Source organism: Ornithodoros turicata, unplaced genomic scaffold, assembly GCF_037126465.1.
Source record: "Ornithodoros turicata isolate Travis unplaced genomic scaffold, ASM3712646v1 Chromosome120, whole genome shotgun sequence".
Taxonomy (NCBI): Eukaryota; Metazoa; Arthropoda; class Arachnida; order Ixodida; family Argasidae; genus Ornithodoros; species Ornithodoros turicata.
The window spans coordinates 386789-406095 of NW_026999302.1; the positions used below are offsets into that span (position 1 = coordinate 386789).

The 19307-nt window shown below is 44.6% G+C and overlaps 1 protein-coding gene across 3 annotated transcripts in view; it reads right to left on the reverse strand.

The window, feature by feature from the left end:
• LOC135371780 (uncharacterized) overlaps nt 1-15268 on the reverse strand; it is a 68159-nt gene extending 52891 nt beyond the window's left edge. Inside the window, exons 1-2 of one of the 3 annotated variants that reach the window (XM_064605732.1) lie at nt 15185-15268; nt 12114-12159 (exon numbers count right to left, since the gene is read on the reverse strand). In XM_064605732.1, the coding sequence (XP_064461802.1) occupies nt 12114-12159; nt 15185-15261 (123 nt within the window). In that variant the 5' untranslated portion in view covers nt 15262-15268. Of the gene's footprint in view, nt 1-12113; nt 12160-15162 lie in introns of all 3 variants that reach the window. The other 2 variants (XM_064605733.1, XM_064605734.1) reach the window with 2 other exon arrangements.
• Between the last annotated feature and the right edge of the window lie 4039 nt (nt 15269-19307).

Here is a 19307-nt window from a genome sequence, read left to right on the forward strand (position 1 = left end):
GTGGCTGGTTTGTCCTTTGAGATGATGCACCCTGGAAGTTGTTGGAAAGGCGCGTTAGCTTAGCTGAATTGGTAGAGCCCTGGACCGGTAATACATAAGATGTGGGTTCGACTCCTACAGCTGGTTAACCTTTTCAGTGACATCCATCTTTCATCGTTAATTTCTTAGGCAATTTGAGGCCTCGTATGTATTTGTCCCTTGTATGTTGTTGCCTCAGAACATCAGTTGTCTTATGTACAACAGTTGCCGCTTGCGTCGATCCCATCGTATCAATGTGTGTATGAGTCAGCAAATATGTAAGAGTGAAAGGAGGATCAGTGAGAGAGAGTGGCTGGTTTGTCCTTTGAGATGATGCACCCTGGAAGTTGTTGGAAAGGCGCGTTAGCTTAGCTGAATTGGTAGAGCCCTGGACCGGTAATACATAAGATGTGGGTTCGACTCCTACAGCTGGTTAACCTTTTCAGTGACTTCCATCTTTCATCGTTAATTTCTTAGGCAATTTGAGGCCGTGTATGTATTTGTCCCTTGTATGTCGTTCCAACCTCAGAACATCAGTTGCCGCTTGCGTCGATCCCGTCGTATCAATGTGTGTATGAGTGAGCAAAAATGTAAGAGTGAAAGGAGGATCAGTGAGAGAGAGTGGCTGGTTTGTCCCTTCAGATGACGCACCCTGGAAGTGTCTGGGAAGGCGTGTTAGCTTAGCTCAATTGGAGAGCCCTGGACCGGTAATCCAGAAGGTGTGGATTCCAGGGTGTCGGAGCGAATCGAAAACCAGAACCGAAAACCGAAAAAAAAAAAAACTACTTTGGTGCGGACCGGAACGGAATCGAAACCGTATGCGTTTTTTTCGCTCAGGAGGGAAACCGAAAAATTTATTTAACGGTTTTCGGTCAAAGCACAAACTTCGCCGGTATGGACAACGAGTAGGCGAATGAAACTGTTGTCGTGTGTTCTGAAGTCATGTCATGGAAACTTTACGAGGGTTACGGTTTACGGTATGTCGGTATACTATGACCCTTAGTCTTCTTTTGAACCGTTTTATTGTTCGCGCACATAGAGTTAGATGCACGTATGACCGGTTGTGACTCTCTACCAATGTGCCGTAGTGTTTGTTTTAATTTCATTTGCCCAAACTGTCCTCAACTAAACAGCGACCCAAGAGGGCTGCGAAAGGGCTTCTCTACCGGTAATGTCGCGCAACGTGTCCCTTGTTTGAAAGCAGTTGGATACATTTACGTATCCGCGAGGCAAGTGCGTGCTAAGTGGCGCCTCTTTTGCGGACAGGACACAAAGAAAAGAAAACGGAGCCGACGAGCGCGTTTGTGAGTGAAGGTGTTCCTCGATTTGCGTCGTACTCGTGCAGTAGTGCTTGTTGGCTAGGAAGCAGCAACAGGCATTCGAATGGGACGCAATTGCACTGATCGGGCAAGAAACCAGTTTACGTAAGCCATCACAACAAACAAGTCTGTCTGTATCACGCGCTTCAAGAAAGGAGAAAGCCTATTTGAACAGAAGGTCACCTACAGGAACCAGAAGCGACAAATTTCACAAATGCCAATTAATGTTAAACACCATGTATGCTGAATAAACGGCTTTACATTTTGCAACATTGATTTTTTTTTCTGAGAATGAATATGCGCACCAGAAGCGGAACAGGTTAAAACCGGTATGAACCGTTATTTTTTTGCGCCGGAGCAGAACCGGTACCGGACCGTTTATGATAGAACCGTAACGAAAACGGGAAGGAGAAACGTTTCGGTTCGACACCCTGAACACTGGATTCGACTCCTACAGCTGGTTAACCTTTTCAGTGACTTCCACCTTTCATCGTATAGTATTAGCTTTCATTCGACAAAGCCTGTAGAGTTGGTGAGAGACAAGAAGGATGAAAACCATGGGTTTATTTCGGTTTGCTTTATGGTACGTTCAGCATCGTCAGGTGGTCGGTTTCATGTTCAGTAAGCTGCTCTATAAGACGTGCATTTACTGTGTGACATCAAAGGTATGCATAATACGAAATTGAATTAGCGAGTAGTGATTTCACATGAGCAAGCCGCTGCTCAAAACGTGATTTCAACGAACTGGTTACACTATGTACTGAACCATTCTATGTTCCCCTGGATATCATGACCTGGTCATCTCACCTGATGTATATACGTGGATAAGATGTCTTGTGCCTCTCTATCACCTGTAGATTTCTCCTTCTCATTCCACTTTCAAGCGTACACCCTCGTTCTCCTTCCTTTCAAAGGAATTTTTATCATCCCTTATTCTCCTCTCTTTTCAACTTTGTTGTTACGAAAATTGTCTCGTCACACGTTTGTTGCCAATGTTGCATTATCACCATGTACATGCTGTCTTGCATGTCATGCACATGTGTTGCACATTGTGGCAAAAAGTTTAACTACAGCACTAACTACAATCACTGTCATTCACTAAATGAGGTTTTGGAGCTTTACCTGCCGTGTTACCCTAGGTTTGCAGGACTCCAAAATCCTTGGTTGCAAATGGTGACGAAGTGAAGATATTCCGCAATTAATGTTGCATTGCCATGAATACATGCGGTAAGTCTCAGTATCACTATCGTCACTCAATACTGTTGATACTAAAGATGGAGTGACACAGATTGTGAAGCGGATGCTGCAGAATGTTATGTTTGGCTTGTGTGCATGCGTGAAATGGTATGTCGTGAGCCTATATGGTGAGATGCTGTATTCAGTATATTGAAGAAACCTCGAACACCATGAGCGACAGGGTTTATGGCAATGAATCCGATACTATTAATAAACAACTTACACTCGTTCTTTTTTAATCTTCTTGGACACGCTTTAGGTCAGACTTCAAAACCGTTATCCTGAAATTTTGTTATAACAGTAACATGAGGCGCAAAAATCGCGAATCGTTTTTAATCGCAAAATTCCAGTATCTGAAGGCTCACAGTTTGAACATCCACGGAGGCCCACTACAATTGTTTAACCCGTAATATCATTTTTCGCGTAAAATAAAATATGATAATGATAAACACACACACACACAAATTGTAAAAGAAACTCTCCTTGTTTCTTATCATATTTTCTTCGTTCGTTCAGCATTTTGGAGTTCCGGAAAAAATGACCGTCCGCCCTTTCGAACCCCTTGAGAGCGGTCGTACAATCTCAGCGCACGTGTATTACGATAATACTGGGACTTAGTCCGTTGAGCGCCTAGGAGGGGAACGCTCTCTGAGTCGCAACTTTGAAGGCCCTGGGTGCATCAGGGTTAACACTCACACATCGTGCCGTGGTTGGTACATGGCCTGGAGGACGTACTGACTAAAAAGAGGAGGTGAAATTTCCAGAATTTGACTATCTTTGTCGAAAGATCGTAGCCTAAACATGGGACCTGCGCAAAAATCGACGAAATCCTCATAGGCGCAATGCATTAAAATTCATTTGGCCAGGGTTCACTAGGTTTATATTCTGCTAGTGCCTATCATGTCTTCAGGGGTCCTTTGCATGTTATTCTTCTGCATTAGACGATGACATCTTGATATTTTTATTCTGTTTTGCTGTTAATTGACATAAACGCGCTCTCACATTGAATTCACATCCTGTAATGCCGCTTCCCGCATAGCGGTTGAGCATATTGGCGAAGCGCGCCGGCAGGGGTGACCGCGAATTTTGGGTTTGTGTTTGCATACGACGAGTTAAAGCTTTTTCTCAGCATCGTGCGAGTGGGAATACGACGTAACTTATCTTCTAAAACCTGGCTACATGACTCTATCCCGAACAGTGCGTATTTTCCCAACTGCTATATCGTGTACCGTTCAGCTCCCGGTGTTCCTGGGAGAGCTACTGCACGTGGAGGAAGGATGCGTAATTGCAGTGCCCAATGCTTTGAAAGTTATACGTTGTCGCGACTTGGAGCAATATCCCGAGTCTCTATTGGTCGAAATTATTCGCCTCAATGACTGCAGCTTATTTGTGAGCGTTCATTTCTTCCCACCATTGTTCAGTCTATCAGAACTCTCCCAGTATCTTCTGTCCCTGGAGTCATTACTTGACAGACATTGTGACATCATGATGTTAGATGATTTCAACCTACCATATTTCTAAGCTGAACAACCTTCCTTTGCCGTTCCTCAATCGTCTTACGGTCCAAACAAACAACAACTTTATTGTGAGATGATGAATGGGGAGTTTCATCGCCAGGGGCTGTACTCTACCTCATTGCTGGTGGTGATGCGGGGAACGAAATAATAGTGCCCTTCGCAATAAGGATAGAAGTCCTATGGTATCAAGAAAGCTGCTTTGAGGGCAGGGCCTTGGGGGGCTGTATGTGGCCAGGGTCCAAGCAATTCCGTGAGAGAGAGTGGGCGAGAGTTCAGCTCGTTAAGGGACCCGAAGAGTACGGTTCGGGAAGGTTGGTAGTGTGGGCAATGGAGAAGAATGTGCTCTAGATCTTCTACAGCACCGTAGTCAAAGCACCGGGGAGAGTCAACTTATCTCAAGCGGTAACGCCACTGCGCTGTAAAAGCCACATCGAGGCGCACTCGATGAACTGATGCGGCTTCTTGACGACACGTGTCTCGAGGCATGCGGAAAGCGAGCGCTGGATCAATTCTACTCAACATGTCTGGGGGAGAATATCAGCGTCTCATTGGCGGGAAGCCAGGGGAGTCACGAGGCGTCCAAGTACGGAACGACAATCTCCTCTTAGCAGTGTAATACGCGTCCGTCTCCGAGACGAGAAAGCTGCTTCTGCGGTGTTGTCGGCATGTTTATTCCCTTCGACACCGCAATGGACCGCAACCCACAGAGAACCAGCCTGTTCCCTGCTTCGTAGACGATGTTGTAAGCCATTAACATACGGTGCGGATGCCTCGGATGCTGCAAGTTTCAATTGCTTGAAGCGTAGATGTAGAGTCAGTGAACACGACCCATTCCCGTGGGGTAAAATCAACAATGCGCTGCAGAAAGAAAAGTATGGCATAGAGTTCCGCCGCCGCGGATGAAGTTCAAACGGAGTAAACTGTGTTCGGAAGTTTTCCGATTTCTTGTCGCTGTCCTAGATTAACACTGTTCCCAACCATGGGGAGAATTCCGCTATCTTTGTTCCGTCCGTTCGGCCAATTTCAGGTCTGTTAGGCCTGTTTCTCCGTTGATTCCACCCGACAATTATCACACTCCTTTTGAAGTATCCGTGCCTACCTCTTCCCGCAATCATCATGTAGCGTCTGATATTTTCGATATTCGTCGAGCTGATTAGGTTGGACCCTATCATCATCTGCAGCTGCTAATTTTGAACCTGTATTCAATGCCAGTGATGCTAGCAGTGCTTCTCTTTTATGTACCAATATTGTTCATTCAGGTATAAGTTCGTTTGTACCCACTACGACCATACAACCTACTTGGTTCTGGAAGGAGACCACTTCTTACCTAAAGAAGAAAAAATTCCACCACCGGCAATTCAAAAAGGATAACTCCATAACACACTACATACAATTGGCTCTCTACCAGACACTCTTTAAGCAGGCAGAAATCACCTGACCATGCTAACAGAATTAAATTGATCGAAATGGATCTCAAGAGTGACCGTAAACAATTTTGAAAACGTGTACGTCCTTCCAAGAACGAAAACAATCTACAGGGTATCCCAGGTGTCATTGAATAATAACACATATTGGATATAATACGTATTGAATATAATACGTTTCATTGAATTATAATAAAGAAACTACACCACCTAGAATCATGCGGTCTTTTTAGGTTTCTGCCATCTCCTGATGTGAATGTCATTAACATAAGTTTAATTATGTAAATTTTTGGGAACTGAACTCGGAAATTTACCAAGTAATGGTCACTTTTTTACCCCACCAATATGAAGAGGTGCCGAATTTAGTCAGATTAATGATAATTGACAGGGATATTGAGGCGCTATCCCATCGAAAAAAAACTGCCGAATATCATGCTCTACGGAGCTCACAGAGGATAGCTTGCGACAAATTTTTCAGCGCAATCTTTGTCAGTCCGACGAAAGGAGGTTGGAAACCGAGCCCACACAGGCATCGCAGAAAGAGATATCACAGACATGACTTATCGCGTCTGGCTTCCGCTGGGATCATGCCTTCCCTCTCCCAATTTTGGGAACTGTCACTTTTTCAACTATCACTCTGTCGGCTGGGTTTGCAACCTCCTTTGGTGGGACTGACAGCGATTGCGCTCAAAAAGTCGTCGCGCGTAATGCTCGGGTGCTCCGAAAAGCATGATGTTCGGCTTTTTTTCTCGATGGGATAGCTCCTGAATATCACGCGGTCAATTATCACGCAGTTCAGTAAATTCGGCACGCTTCTTATATTGGAGGGGGGGGGGGGAATTCACCTTTACTTGGCAAATTTCTGAGTCCAGTTCGCAAATATTTTGTTAATTAAACTGACGTTACATGGCATTCACATCAGAAGGTGGCAAAAGCATAGTAAGAATAAATGTCGTTTACGGAATGATTCTATGTGGCATATTTTTTTAATTATAATTTAATGGCACACTGGGGCACACTGTACAAGCTTTAAAGACTAACGGTGAGGTATCTTCTAATCCAACATCGATGTCACAGCTCTTCGCTACACACATTTTTCTTCAGTATATAAACACAGCAACGCACATCCACTATAACACGCGAATTCGAGCTCCGTCTCGAACGCGTCTGATCACGTTCCTTGTATCACGTTGTCCCACGAGGAGGTCATCGCAGCTATTCGGAGGCTAAAACCCACTTTGACCCCAGAGATCGACAACATTCCTAGAGCATTCGTTAAACCTTACGCTGACCTCCTTGCGCCCGTCCTCCTTCATGTATTCAACCTGTCTCTACGTGAATCTGTGTTCCCCAGCTGTTGGAAAACTTCGGCTGTCGTGCGGGTCCACAAGCCCGGCGATCCTTTGAATGTGTCAAACTACCGTCCTGTTAGCAGGGAAGGGTAACGGTGATGGTAACGGGAAACAGAAACAGTATATTACCGAAATTGGAGATGGTAACGGTAACGGAAACAGAAACGCATACGAACGTCCTCCATTATCGGAAACGGAAACGAATTGATCGTCCTATATTGAATTCGGGTAATGGCTATTCCTGTTGTGCGATGACATTTGAGTGACTTTTCATTTTTTGGTTTTGTATTTTGATGACTCGACTCCCTGTAATGCTCTCAATACTACTCGAGAGCATGGGAAGAAAGCGCAAATTGGATCTCGACGGTGCATCCGTCAAATTTTTGTACAAATTTTCTGAAAAAACCTGTGATTCCGGTTGGAATAGTGTGCTATGGCCATTGGCTTCCGAATTCATCAGGAAAAACGTTACCCCTGCTTAGCTAATTTTCGAGTTCAATTAGCAAAATTAGCTTAATTAATGTGTGATGCGAATGCAAACGGCGTGAATCTGTGGCAAAAGTGTGCGTGCATTCCAAGTAGTTGCATAATTTTCTGAAGTTTAACCTATTTTTAGAAATTTAATGACACTTTCTCACTGGACACCCTGTATATATATATAATGTATAAGCGGAAAAAAATAGCAGGAGCTCTTTGGCTGCACGTATAGCATATGTTTGTAACTCAAACGTTGCCGTGCCAGTACTGGACAGCTGTTTCGGCCTTGTTGGGCCTCATCAACAGTACGCAGGCCGGCAACGTTTGAGTGGATGGCGTCAGAAGGTCACGTAACACGTGATTCCTCCCGTCAGGGTGAGATAACTCACTCACTGAAAGCCCAGTGCAAAGCCGGTGAAGTATAAAATGAAAAAAAAAAATAGCCGGAGCCGGAGCCGGAGCAGTCAGTGACATACATCGCTTCTGTGCCTAACCCTTTTTGCTTACTTCGACAGTTGCCCTGATAGACCGGTTCCTCCTACACTGCAAGCGCACTATCACGAGCAGCTGATAGCAAGACTCCGCAAGTGTGCTTTTCACATCAGCTCCTACAATCTGGATCACAGTTTCCCCAACAGCGCGCATGTGCAACATTCGTTCTCGGCCATAAAAGGACGGTCTGCGATGGAGGGCTTCGCAGTCAGTAGCATACATCGCTTCTGTACCTAGCCCTTTTTGCTTACTTCGACAGTTGCCCTGATAGACCGGTTCCTCCTACACTGCAAGAGCACTATCACGAGCAGCTGATAGCAAGACTCCGCAAGTGTGCTTTTCACATCAGCTCCTGCAATCTGGATCACAGTTTCCCCAACAGCGCGCATGTGCAACATTCGTTCTCGGCCATAAAAGGACGGTCTGCGATGGAGGGCTTCGCAGTCAGTAGCATACATCGCTTCTGTACCTAGCCCTTTTTGCTTACTTCGACAGTTGCCCTGATAGACCGGTTCCTCCTACACTAAAAGCGCACTATCACGAGCAGCTGATAGCAAGACTCCGCAAGTGTGCTTTTCACATCAGCTCCTGCAATCTGGATCACAGTTTCCCCAACAGCGCGCATGTGCAACATTCGTTCTCGGCCATAAAAGGACGGTCTGCGATGGAGGGCTTCGCAGTCAGTAGCATACATCGCTTCTGTACCTAGCCCTTTTTGCTTACTTCGACAGTTGCCCTGATAGACCGGTTCCTCCTACACTGCAAGCGCACTATCACGAGCAGCTGATAGCAAGACTCCGCAAGTGTGCTTTTCACATCAGCTCCTGCAATCTGGATCACAGTTTCCCCAACAGCGCGCATGTGCAACATTCGTTCTCGGCCATAAAAGGAAGGTCTGCGATGGAGGGCTTCGCAGTCAGTGGCATACATCGCTTCTGTGCCTAACCCTTTTTGCTTACTTCGACAGTTGCCCTGATAGACCGGTTCCTCCTACACTGCAAGCGCACTATCACGAGCAGCTGATAGCAAGACTCCGCAAGTGTGCTTTTCACATCAGCTCCTGCAATCTGGATCACAGTTTCCCCAACAGCGCGCATGTGCAACATTCGTTCTCGGCCATAAAAGGACGGTCTGCGATGGAGGGCTTCGCAGTCAGTAGCATACATCGCTTCTGTACCTAGCCCTTTTTGCTTACTTCGACAGTTGCCCTGATAGACGGTTCCTCCTACACTGCAAGCGCACTATCACGAGCAGCTGATAGCAAGACTCCGCAAGTGTGCTTTTCACATCAGCTCCTGCAATCTGGATCACAGTTTCCCCAACAGCGCGCATGTGCAACATTCGTTCTCGGCCATAAAAGGACGGTCTGCGATGGAGGGCTTCGCAGTCAGTAGCATACATCGCTTCTGTACCTAGCCCTTTTTGCTTACTTCGACAGTTGCCCTGATAGACCGGTTCCTCCTACACTGCAAGCGCACTATCACGAGCAGCTGATAGCAAGACTCCGCAAGTGTGCTTTTCACATCAGCTCCTGCAATCTGGATCACAGTTTCCCCAACAGCGCGCATGTGCAACATTCGTTCTCGGCCATAAAAGGACGGTCTGCGATGGAGGGCTTCGCAGTCAGTAGCATACATCGCTTCTGTACCTAGCCCTTTTTGCTTACTTCGACAGTTGCCCTGATAGACCGGTTCCTCCTACACTGCAAGCGCACTATCACGAGCAGCTGATAGCAAGACTCCGCAAGTGTGCTTTTCACATCAGCTCCTGCAATCTGGATCACAGTTTCCCCAACAGCGCGCATGTGCAACATTCGTTCTCGGCCATAAAAGGACGGTCTGCGATGGAGGGCTTCGCAGTCAGTAGCATACATCGCTTCTGTACCTAGCCCTTTTTGCTTACTTCGACAGTTGCCCTGATAGACCGGTTCCTCCTACACTGCAAGCGCACTATCACGAGCAGCTGATAGCAAGACTCCGCAAGTGTGCTTTTCACATCAGCTCCTGCAATCTGGATCACAGTTTCCCCAACAGCGCGCATGTGCAACATTCGTTCTCGGCCATAAAAGGACGGTCTGCGATGGAGGGCTTCGCAGTCAGTAGCATACATCGCTTCTGTACCTAGCCCTTTTTGCTTACTTCGACAGTTGCCCTGATAGACCGGTTCCTCCTACACTGCAAGCGCACTATCACGAGCAGCTGATAGCAAGACTCCGCAAGTGTGCTTTTCACATCAGCTCCTGCAATCTGGATCACAGTTTCCCCAACAGCGCGCATGTGCAACATTCGTTCTCGGCCATAAAAGGACGGTCTGCGATGGAGGGCTTCGCAGTCAGTAGCATACATCGCTTCTGTACCTAGCCCTTTTTGCTTACTTCGACAGTTGCCCTGATAGACCGGTTCCTCCTACACTGCAAGCGCACTATCACGAGCAGCTGATAGCAAGACTCCGCAAGTGTGCTTTTCACATCAGCTCCTGCAATCTGGACCACAGTTTCCCCAACAGCGCGCATGTGCAACATTCGTTCTCGGCCATAAAAGGTCGGTCTGCGATGGAGGGCTTCGCAGTCAGTGGCATACATCGCTTCTGTGCCTAACCCTTTTTGCTTACTTCGACAGGTGAGGCAAATTGATTTATCTCCTGTCATTAGTTTCGCCACTGACTGCATATTGTGACTTCATATAGTGAATTGTACAGTGCCCTGTGAATCGCAATGTCCCACTCAGATTGTATAGCATGTAATCGATCTTTGTCGAGAGATGGGAAATTTTTGCAATGCTGTGAATGGCAATTATGCTTATCATCTGGGACAGCAATGTTCAGGAGTGGCAGATGGAACTTTTAAATCAATGAGTAATGAAAAAAGAGAAAGTTGGAGATGCCGTACGTGCCGTGCTTCTGATAGTCGAAGTTCACAGTCGTCACAAACAGCAGATATTACGGAAATAAGTAAAAAGCTTGACGAGTTACTACCTTTAAAATCTGCTGTCGACAACTTCAAACAAATTTCGGCGAAGATAAATGAACTGATGTCAATTAAGGACGCCGTTCATAAAATGTCCGCCATGTTTGAAACTGTGCAGTCTATTGAGAAGTCGATCGAACATTTCTCATCTAAATATGATGAAATACATGCCACTGTTACTGAACATAGCAAGGAAGTAAAAAGCTTGAAGGATAGGGTAGTCAGTTTGGAAGTTAAAATGAGTGAGTAGGCTAAAGCTCTTCACGAGGTAAAGACAGCGCTAAATGAGAGTGAGCAGCACAATCGCAACTGCAACATGGAAATTCACGGTGTTGGCTATTCACAAAATGAGGACTTATACCTAATTTTGCAAAAGCTTGCTCAGGAGCTGGAAATAACTGCTTTTGTCAAGGAGGATGTGCTGGCGGTGCACAGGCTCCCTTCTAAAAAGAATGTAACCCCTAATATAATAGTTAAATTCAAGTCCATTGATGTAAAGAATATTTGGATGGTTGCAAGGTCAAAGAACCGACGGCTCGAATGGTCAGGATCCAGAATCTTTTTCAATGAGAATCTGACACTGCAGAACCGAGAACTGTTTTGGAAAACAAGGAAATGGTGTAAAGAGAAACAATATCAATTTGCCTGGGTCAGGAATGGCAAAATCTTTGTCAGAAAAGCTGAGGGCGAAACAGCAATCAAGATAAGATGTCTGGACGATCTTGAGAACATTTCCTAGATAGATACACAGTTTTGATTGAGATTTACGTTAGATCAGTGTACAATTCTGTAGTATAACAGATGGCTTGTCGTTGCGGAATCGACTGCATGACTCTCATCGTATGTTTGATGTGAATATTTTACATTTGAATATCCGAAGTTTACGTAAATACTGGAACGAGTTAACGGTGTTTTTGGATCAGTGTTATGACGTTATTGACGTGGTAGCGATCACTGAAGTCAATGTGTGTGATGATGAAGTTAGTTTATACCAGCTAAATGGTTTTAACGCTTTCTTTCACGTTAGAAGTAATAGAAAGGGAGGCGGGATTGCAGTATTTGTAAAAAATAGTTGGACATGTGAAACTGAAACTCCTCTTGTACAAGAGTCTCAGATGATACTCTTGAGTTTGTCTTGTGATCGTTTATCACTGTCACTTTTGGTCTGTTACCGTCCTCCCTCCTCTAATCAAAGGAACTTTATATTAGAACTGCGCAAGGTTCTGGCTTCGGTAAATTTAACAACCCTTTGTATGACCGGTGACATAAATATTGATATATTAAATAACAAACGACGTATTGTCTTAGATTACCTTGACTTGTTGACACAGCTTGGGATGCAACCAGTTATTCAAGTTCCTACAAGGGTAGAAACGTGTCAAGAAAAATTGCATGCTTCATGTATTGATCATATAAATGTGCGAACCAGTGAAAGTGATCTATTCAGTTCCGTAATTACAGCAAAGATTGCAGATCATTATTTTGTGTTTTTGTCAATCCCTACGCAATCATTTAATCCGCGCGGTGCCGAACCCATACGCATTGAAGTTATAGATAAGAGAGTTCTCGACCAACTGATAACCCGCTTCGACTGGAATGCTGTGATTCTTACTGGCAGTCATATTCTAGCATATGATAAGCTAGTTGAGCACTTTCAGGACTTTTACGAGTCCTCAAAGGTTACAATAGTTCAAAAAAGACGCAGGCATTATCCTTCGCTGACAAAGGACATTCTAGTTGAAATCTCGAAAAAAAATGCGCTTTGGAAAAAAGCACGTGATAGGCCTTCAAATAAGGAACTAAGGATACAATATAGAATTCAGAGAAACAAGGTCACTGCCCTGTTAAGAAATGCTAAAAGGCGATACTATCTGGAAGCGTTCTCCAGAAATCGAAAAAATACAAAGGTTACATGGCAGTTGATTAATGATTTGCGAGGTTCTGGACCGTCCGGTGATAATGATGATGTCATTATGGAAAAATTTGGTTCCTCACCGATTACGGTGGCGGACGACTTTAATGCCTTCTTTAGTCTCACATCTGGCAAAGGCAGCTCTTCCTTTAACTGTCCTGTGAGTTTTTAGTCTTTAGCATCGGCTTTCCTGTATGAAATGTCGGAAGATGATCTGTGGGCAATCATATGTTCTTTCCGGACTAACAAGTCTGCTGGTGCAGATGGCATAAGAATTGGTGATCTACGGCGCAATTTTGCTGTGCTGAAGGATGTATTACTATATATTATTAACGGCACTTTTCATTGTGGAATTATTCCTACAGCGCTGAAAACTTCTATTATTCGTCCTTTGCATAAAGGTGGGAGACGTGACCTGTTGGCAAATTATCGTCCAATTTCAATTTTATCTACAATCTCTCAAATTATGGAAAAACATGTTTTTAAAATAGCAAGTTCATTTCTAGAAAGATTTGCTCTTATTTCAAAAACCCAATATGGTTTTGTTAAGGGTAAGGGTACTTTGGCACTTCTTGAAGCCCTCTCAGACGTAGTGTACGAAGCAGTAGATAACAATCTTATTGCGACAGCACTGACAGTGGATCTTTCTAAGGCGTTTGATGTGATAAATCACACTCATCTGCTAAAAAAAATTGAGGCCATAGGATTTAGGGGTCCATTCCTTAGATGGTTCGAGTCGTACTTAGGAAATAGAACACAGAGGGTCAAGATAAAAGAAACATTAAGTAACTTCACTCCTGTCCGTGCTTGTGTACCACAGGGTTCGTGTTTAGGACCGCTTTTGTTCAACATATATGTTAATGACCTGTATGAAGCAATTAAGGGCGCTCATGTTTACCAGTATGCGGATGATACCATGCTACTCACAACTCACGTCTCCTATCTGCAAGCTGTGAAATCTTTACAATCTAATATTTGCCTGGCGATGGATTGGTTTCATAAAAATGGTATTGCTGTTAATCCCGCAAAATCGCAACTTATCTGTTTTTATAACCCGCTAAAGCGCCTAGCATGCAGTTTACCAGTTCATCTTCATACGTCAGATTGCACTGATTGTAGCTGTGAGGCTATGACACATGTTTCTTCAATAAAACACTTAGGTATACACTTTGATAGTGATATGAAATGGAACACGCACCTGGCATTTGTGGCTAAAAAATTGCGCGCTGTTTCATGCCTATTGTATAATCAAAAATCTCATGTACCTTACTCAGTACGAAAAGTGATTTTGCAGTCCTTAGGATACTCTAGTTTGCGATATGGTATTACATTATTTTCATAACTGTTCTACGGAATGGGGGAATAGAATTGATCGCATCCTCAGAACTGCACTTAGGAATTTATCGTATGGGCAACTTCTTGGGTCAGATTTGGAAGGTGCTGATATGTTCCGTTTACACCGAATGTCTTCCTTTAAGAATCTATTTATTAGAACTGTTGTGTTAAAATTTTTTTGGATTGACAGGTTTAAGACCAGTCGTCCATATTATTATGGCCTCAGATGTCCTGAAGTTTACTATGTACCACGAATATTTACAAATTATGGTAAGGGTTTGCGGCGCTACTACGTTCCTTATATATTTAATACTTTGCCAACTGATTCGTTGGATTTGATGTCAATTCGAGCTGTTAAGATTGTTCTGGATGTGTTGCTAGACTGATAAATTAATGGTATTGTTACGGTTATTGTTACTAAGTCATGATTACTAACTCATTGTCTGTTTCGAGTTGATTAGTTTTTTCAGATGTGTAACTAGAGCCATAAATTAAGGGTGTTGTGATTGTTAAGGTACCTCTACTGTTACTGTTGTTACTTAGTGTCCCACTTGATTGCCAGGTCCTGCCCACAAACCGTTATGGTTTAGGTGGACCTTATGACATGTACAAATGATTTAACCGATGGTAATAAACACTTCCAATTCCAATTATTATTATTATTATTATTATTATTATTATTATTATTATTTATTGACGGCTTCACGTCGCGAGACAACACGAATCGTCAAGGACGCCCCAGTGGGCGGTGTGTCGATTAATTTGACGCACAGTTGCGTTCCTTAAAGAGCACTGAAATCCGAGCATAGTGCACATTGTGCTTAACATCACTCGCGGTAGATGGCTTGCGTGTGCCACTTGTTGCCTGCCACCACGTTGCTCCCGTCCTTGGCCGTGTTCGAACCCCCAACATTCGGATCTGTTGGCGGACACGTTACCAACTCATCCAACCAGGCTGATCTCTAGTTCTTCGATTTTCCTGCGTCCCCATTCCATTTTGAAGTGTTACTACACACTTTGATTTAATTATGATTATGTTGACCTTATCCTTGTCGGTAGGATATTAATCCTACTATTAATCCCGCAAAACATAACGTGACCAAAATATATCTTACGGAGATGGTGAAGATGACGCACCTTGCTCGTCTTCCGCCTCGGCTGCGATGATCCATGTCGGGAACATTTGTTGGCACACTACCACTCACAATGGCCATTTTTGAGAAACTGCAGAGAACCCATGAAATGTCAATGAGTTTCCTATTCCAAGATCAGTGAGTGTCTGCGCTATGCATGTCGATTCAGGCACTGCTACTTTTTTGCACATTGAGATTCGGCTCTGCACTGCTGGTCACTCAATGCGAGACAAAATCAATCTTGCTATAGACAATACCCAGTACTTTGGGTTTTAAAGCGTTTAATGGGACGGTCGCATCCGGAGACCTGTCTACGAAACCCATACAAGTATGTTTGGCATTAGCTGACAATCAACCTGGCTATTCGTCCGAAAAGTGCATGGGTATCAAATAAACGAATTTTCAAAAATGGGACTGCTTCCACAGCTCCAGAAGCTCCGGCGGGGTGACGAGTGAGAGCGTGGAGCTTAGAGGAGGAACGGCGCAGTCCTTCACGGCCACGGCATTCCTTTTCTCAAGTTAATAGTTTCTTAGGGGGTTACGCCTTCTTGTTTTTCGAGAGAGGAAATCCGGCATACTCTCAGTATCCGTCGCCTGCTCTCGCCATATATTGCGTCAAACAGCAGCCAATGTACACAACTATTTCACGTAGGATTTTCGATACCGTGGTAAGTTCCACGAGGAATAGAGTGACCTGTAGTCGCGGATGCGAACGTCCCCTTAATGCAATCTTCACTGTGTTAGATATGCAACCACAGTGTCATTTGAATCCACAGGTCTCACTCTGTATTCACCCAAAATATTGTTTGTCCACCAGAAGCGTAAATACCACGAAATTGATTTCCAGTTCTGATATGTACGTCGTCATATCCCATGTAGCAAAATGCAGGACAGTAAATGTCAGTTGAAATATGGCAGTCTTCGAAAAAGTCAGGCAGCGGCGGGATTTGAACCACGCATCTCTCGATTATCGGTTGAGCGCCTTGAAGGATTCTCTCATGAGCCATGCTTGCTCCTGGTCGGTGTTCAATGTCATCCTTAAAAACTGGAGTTTCAGGTACCATCTACGAATTCATGGTACTAAGTCCCGCTTACAATAGTGCCATTCGCAGGGCGCTGAAGTCCGTGACGAGTAGGAATTTCATCCCTAGCAAAGATGGAGTAAAGGTTTCGACTGTCCACACAACAGCGAGTGTTTCAACTTCATAAGAGGGGTAAGGTTGCTCCTGAGGTGTCGACCTGCGGCTCAGGAACATGGCAGGGTGCATTTGTTTGTCATTTGTTCTTGATGTGGTATGCCACCTAAACCATCTTTAGTGGCATCGGTGTGTACGTATGTACGTACGGTGTGTATGTGTGTACGGTGTGTATGTATTAGGTCCGTGAAGTGCTAGTGTTGGTTTTTCTGTTAACTTCCGTCGCAGTCCCTCAAACCTGTGGTGCTCCTGATTTTCCCATCTTCATGGTTACTGCATTGACAATAACGGTGTGACAGGCTCAGCGATATCAGAAAAGCTTTTGTTAAATCGACTGGAGCAGCTTGCCAACCCAATGCCGGCTTAGTTCATTTACATTGTTGCGTGCAGGGAACTACAACAAACTCGCGAGTTTTAGAGGAAGGGGCCACATACCGCCAGCGCGGATTTGGTACTCAAGTTAGTCTGTGTGATCCTGAAAGATGTGACACTTTGCAAGTCGTAGTAGTAGACTTTGTTCCCCACATCAAGGAATTGAAAACTAGGGGGGCAACCGTCCGTGGCACTGTCACGTGCAAAATTAAGTGTCTGGAAGTCAGCTATGGAACCTGAGAAGTGACTTGTTCGTTTCTTCCTTTCCCTTCAGAAACACCTCTCAAGGATTATAAATCAAATATATAATTATAAAGCAATATATATATTATAAAGCAAATATCGTCTCGTATGTTTCTTCGTCCGCGTCCGTGAATAACGTTCAGCGTTCGTCAGCGTTCGTGCTCCAGTTTTAATTCAGAAAATATGGGATTTTAAACGGTGGATTCTTAACGGTGGCTTTTCGGGATACCCCCACGTCGACACTGGAGAGGCCATCGAAGACGCATGTTAAAAGATAACTTTTAAAGGCCACCCCCGAGGATTTCCTCCTGCTGCAAGTTCAGTGTTCCACGAGTTGAATTTTATGTTGTAATCAGTTATGATTTCATTTTGCACAGTTTGCGAACCAGATTACTGAGCGTTAGGGTCGACTGTGTAGCATATATCAGCCGGCAGTCATTGTCCATCCACAAAGTTGTGTTATTTCAGTTTGTATGGGCGTTCCTGTGCATCAAAGAGAAAATTTGAATGTTCTTGTTCGATAAACAAGGACCTCCTTCAACTCTGCGTCAACGCGCCACCCTTCGTGCTATTTGCGGAGTACGAATCTTTACATTTTTCACAGATTATGGGCGCTCGGCAGCTGGATCCCGGTACCTTTGACAGTTGTGTCATAGAAAAGTCGCGTTGTCGTAAAATGACAAATGTTGTAGCAAAACTGCGAGCCACAAATTTGTAGATTAGAAAGCGCCCACTTCTCCAGAGCTGTATTGTATGATGTTTTCAACTGGGTGTTAAAGCACGTAAAGGATCTGAATCAGAAAGATAAGAGTACGAAAAGCAAGCAGATCAATAGTCATACCATACGCGCATAAAGTATCCCAACTGTACTATTTTGTCTGGGGACAACTTAAAACCATTTTTAGTGGCCCATTTGCATAACCTGCATATAGTTGGCTGCAAACTGCCTTTCGCACCGACCGGGGTCAATGGAACTGCACGATATTTGAATATCGTCCACGACCAAATAATTACTGACATAATCGGGATGGCCTTGGCAATACAATTCATTTTAACAATCAACAGTGTGACACTCAGCACAGAGCCTTGTGGAACACCGTTTTCCTGTATAAACGGGCGAGAGGCTTGTCCCTTGCCAACTTGAACCCTGAATGAACCCTGAACCCTTCTAGGAAGGGAGTTGCCTCAGGAGAGAAGCCGCCGATATTTCGAACAGAGACTGTTCTTCTTCTGGGCACCGTCCTCATCATTGGCATGGTATTTAAAGGGTTAGGTATGACGTGTTTAAAGGTTCATGCGAATTGTGTGTCAACAGCCCGGAGGGAAGAAATGGTCCGTACGGGTTTTTACGGCCGGAGTGAATGGCCGCTTTGTTAGAGTGTGCAGGGGATTATGTGAACGAAGTCATCTAGGCTCCTGACCGGTTACAGAAAAATGGGGGTTCACGAACACGTGGACGAAATGGGACAATGGGCGAGAATTGGCAATCATAGCGAAAGATAAGGAGGTTAGTAGTTACGTGGGGAAAATTCCAGAATGAGCAAAAAGTTATATATATATATATATATATATATATATATGTCTGTAACTCAAACATCGCCATGCCAGTACTGGACAGCTGTTTCGGCCTTCTTGGACCTCATCAGCACTACGCAGGCAGGCAACGTTTGAGTGGATGGCGTCAGAAGGTCACGTAACACGTGATTCCTCCCGTCAGGGTGAGATAACTCACTCACTGAAAGCCCAGTGCAAAGCCAGTGAAGTATAATAGTAAAAAAATAGCCGGAGCTCGTTGGCTGCACGTATAGCATATGTCTGTAACTCAAACATCGCCATGCCAGTACTGGACAGCTGTTTCGGCCTTCTTGGACCTCATCAGCAGTACGCAGGCAGGCAACGTTTGAGTGGATGGCGTCAGGAGGTCACGTAACACGTGATTCCTCCCGTCAGGGTGAGATAACTCACTCACTGAAAGCCCAGTGCAAAGCCAGTGAAGTATAATAGTAAAAAAATAGCCGGAGCTCGTTGGCTGCACGTATAGCATATGTCTGTAACTCAAACATCGCCATGCCAGTACTGGACAGCTGTTTCGGCCTTCTTGGACCTCATCAGCAGTACGCAGGCAGGCAACGTTTGAGTGGATGGCGTCAGAAGGTCACGTAACACGTGATTCCTCCCGTCAGGGTGAGATAACTCACTCACTGAAAGCCCAGTGCAAAGCCAGTGAAGTATAATAGTAAAAAAATAGCCGGAGCTCGTTGGCTGCACGTATAGCATATGTCTGTAACTCAAACATCGCCATGCCAGTACTGGACA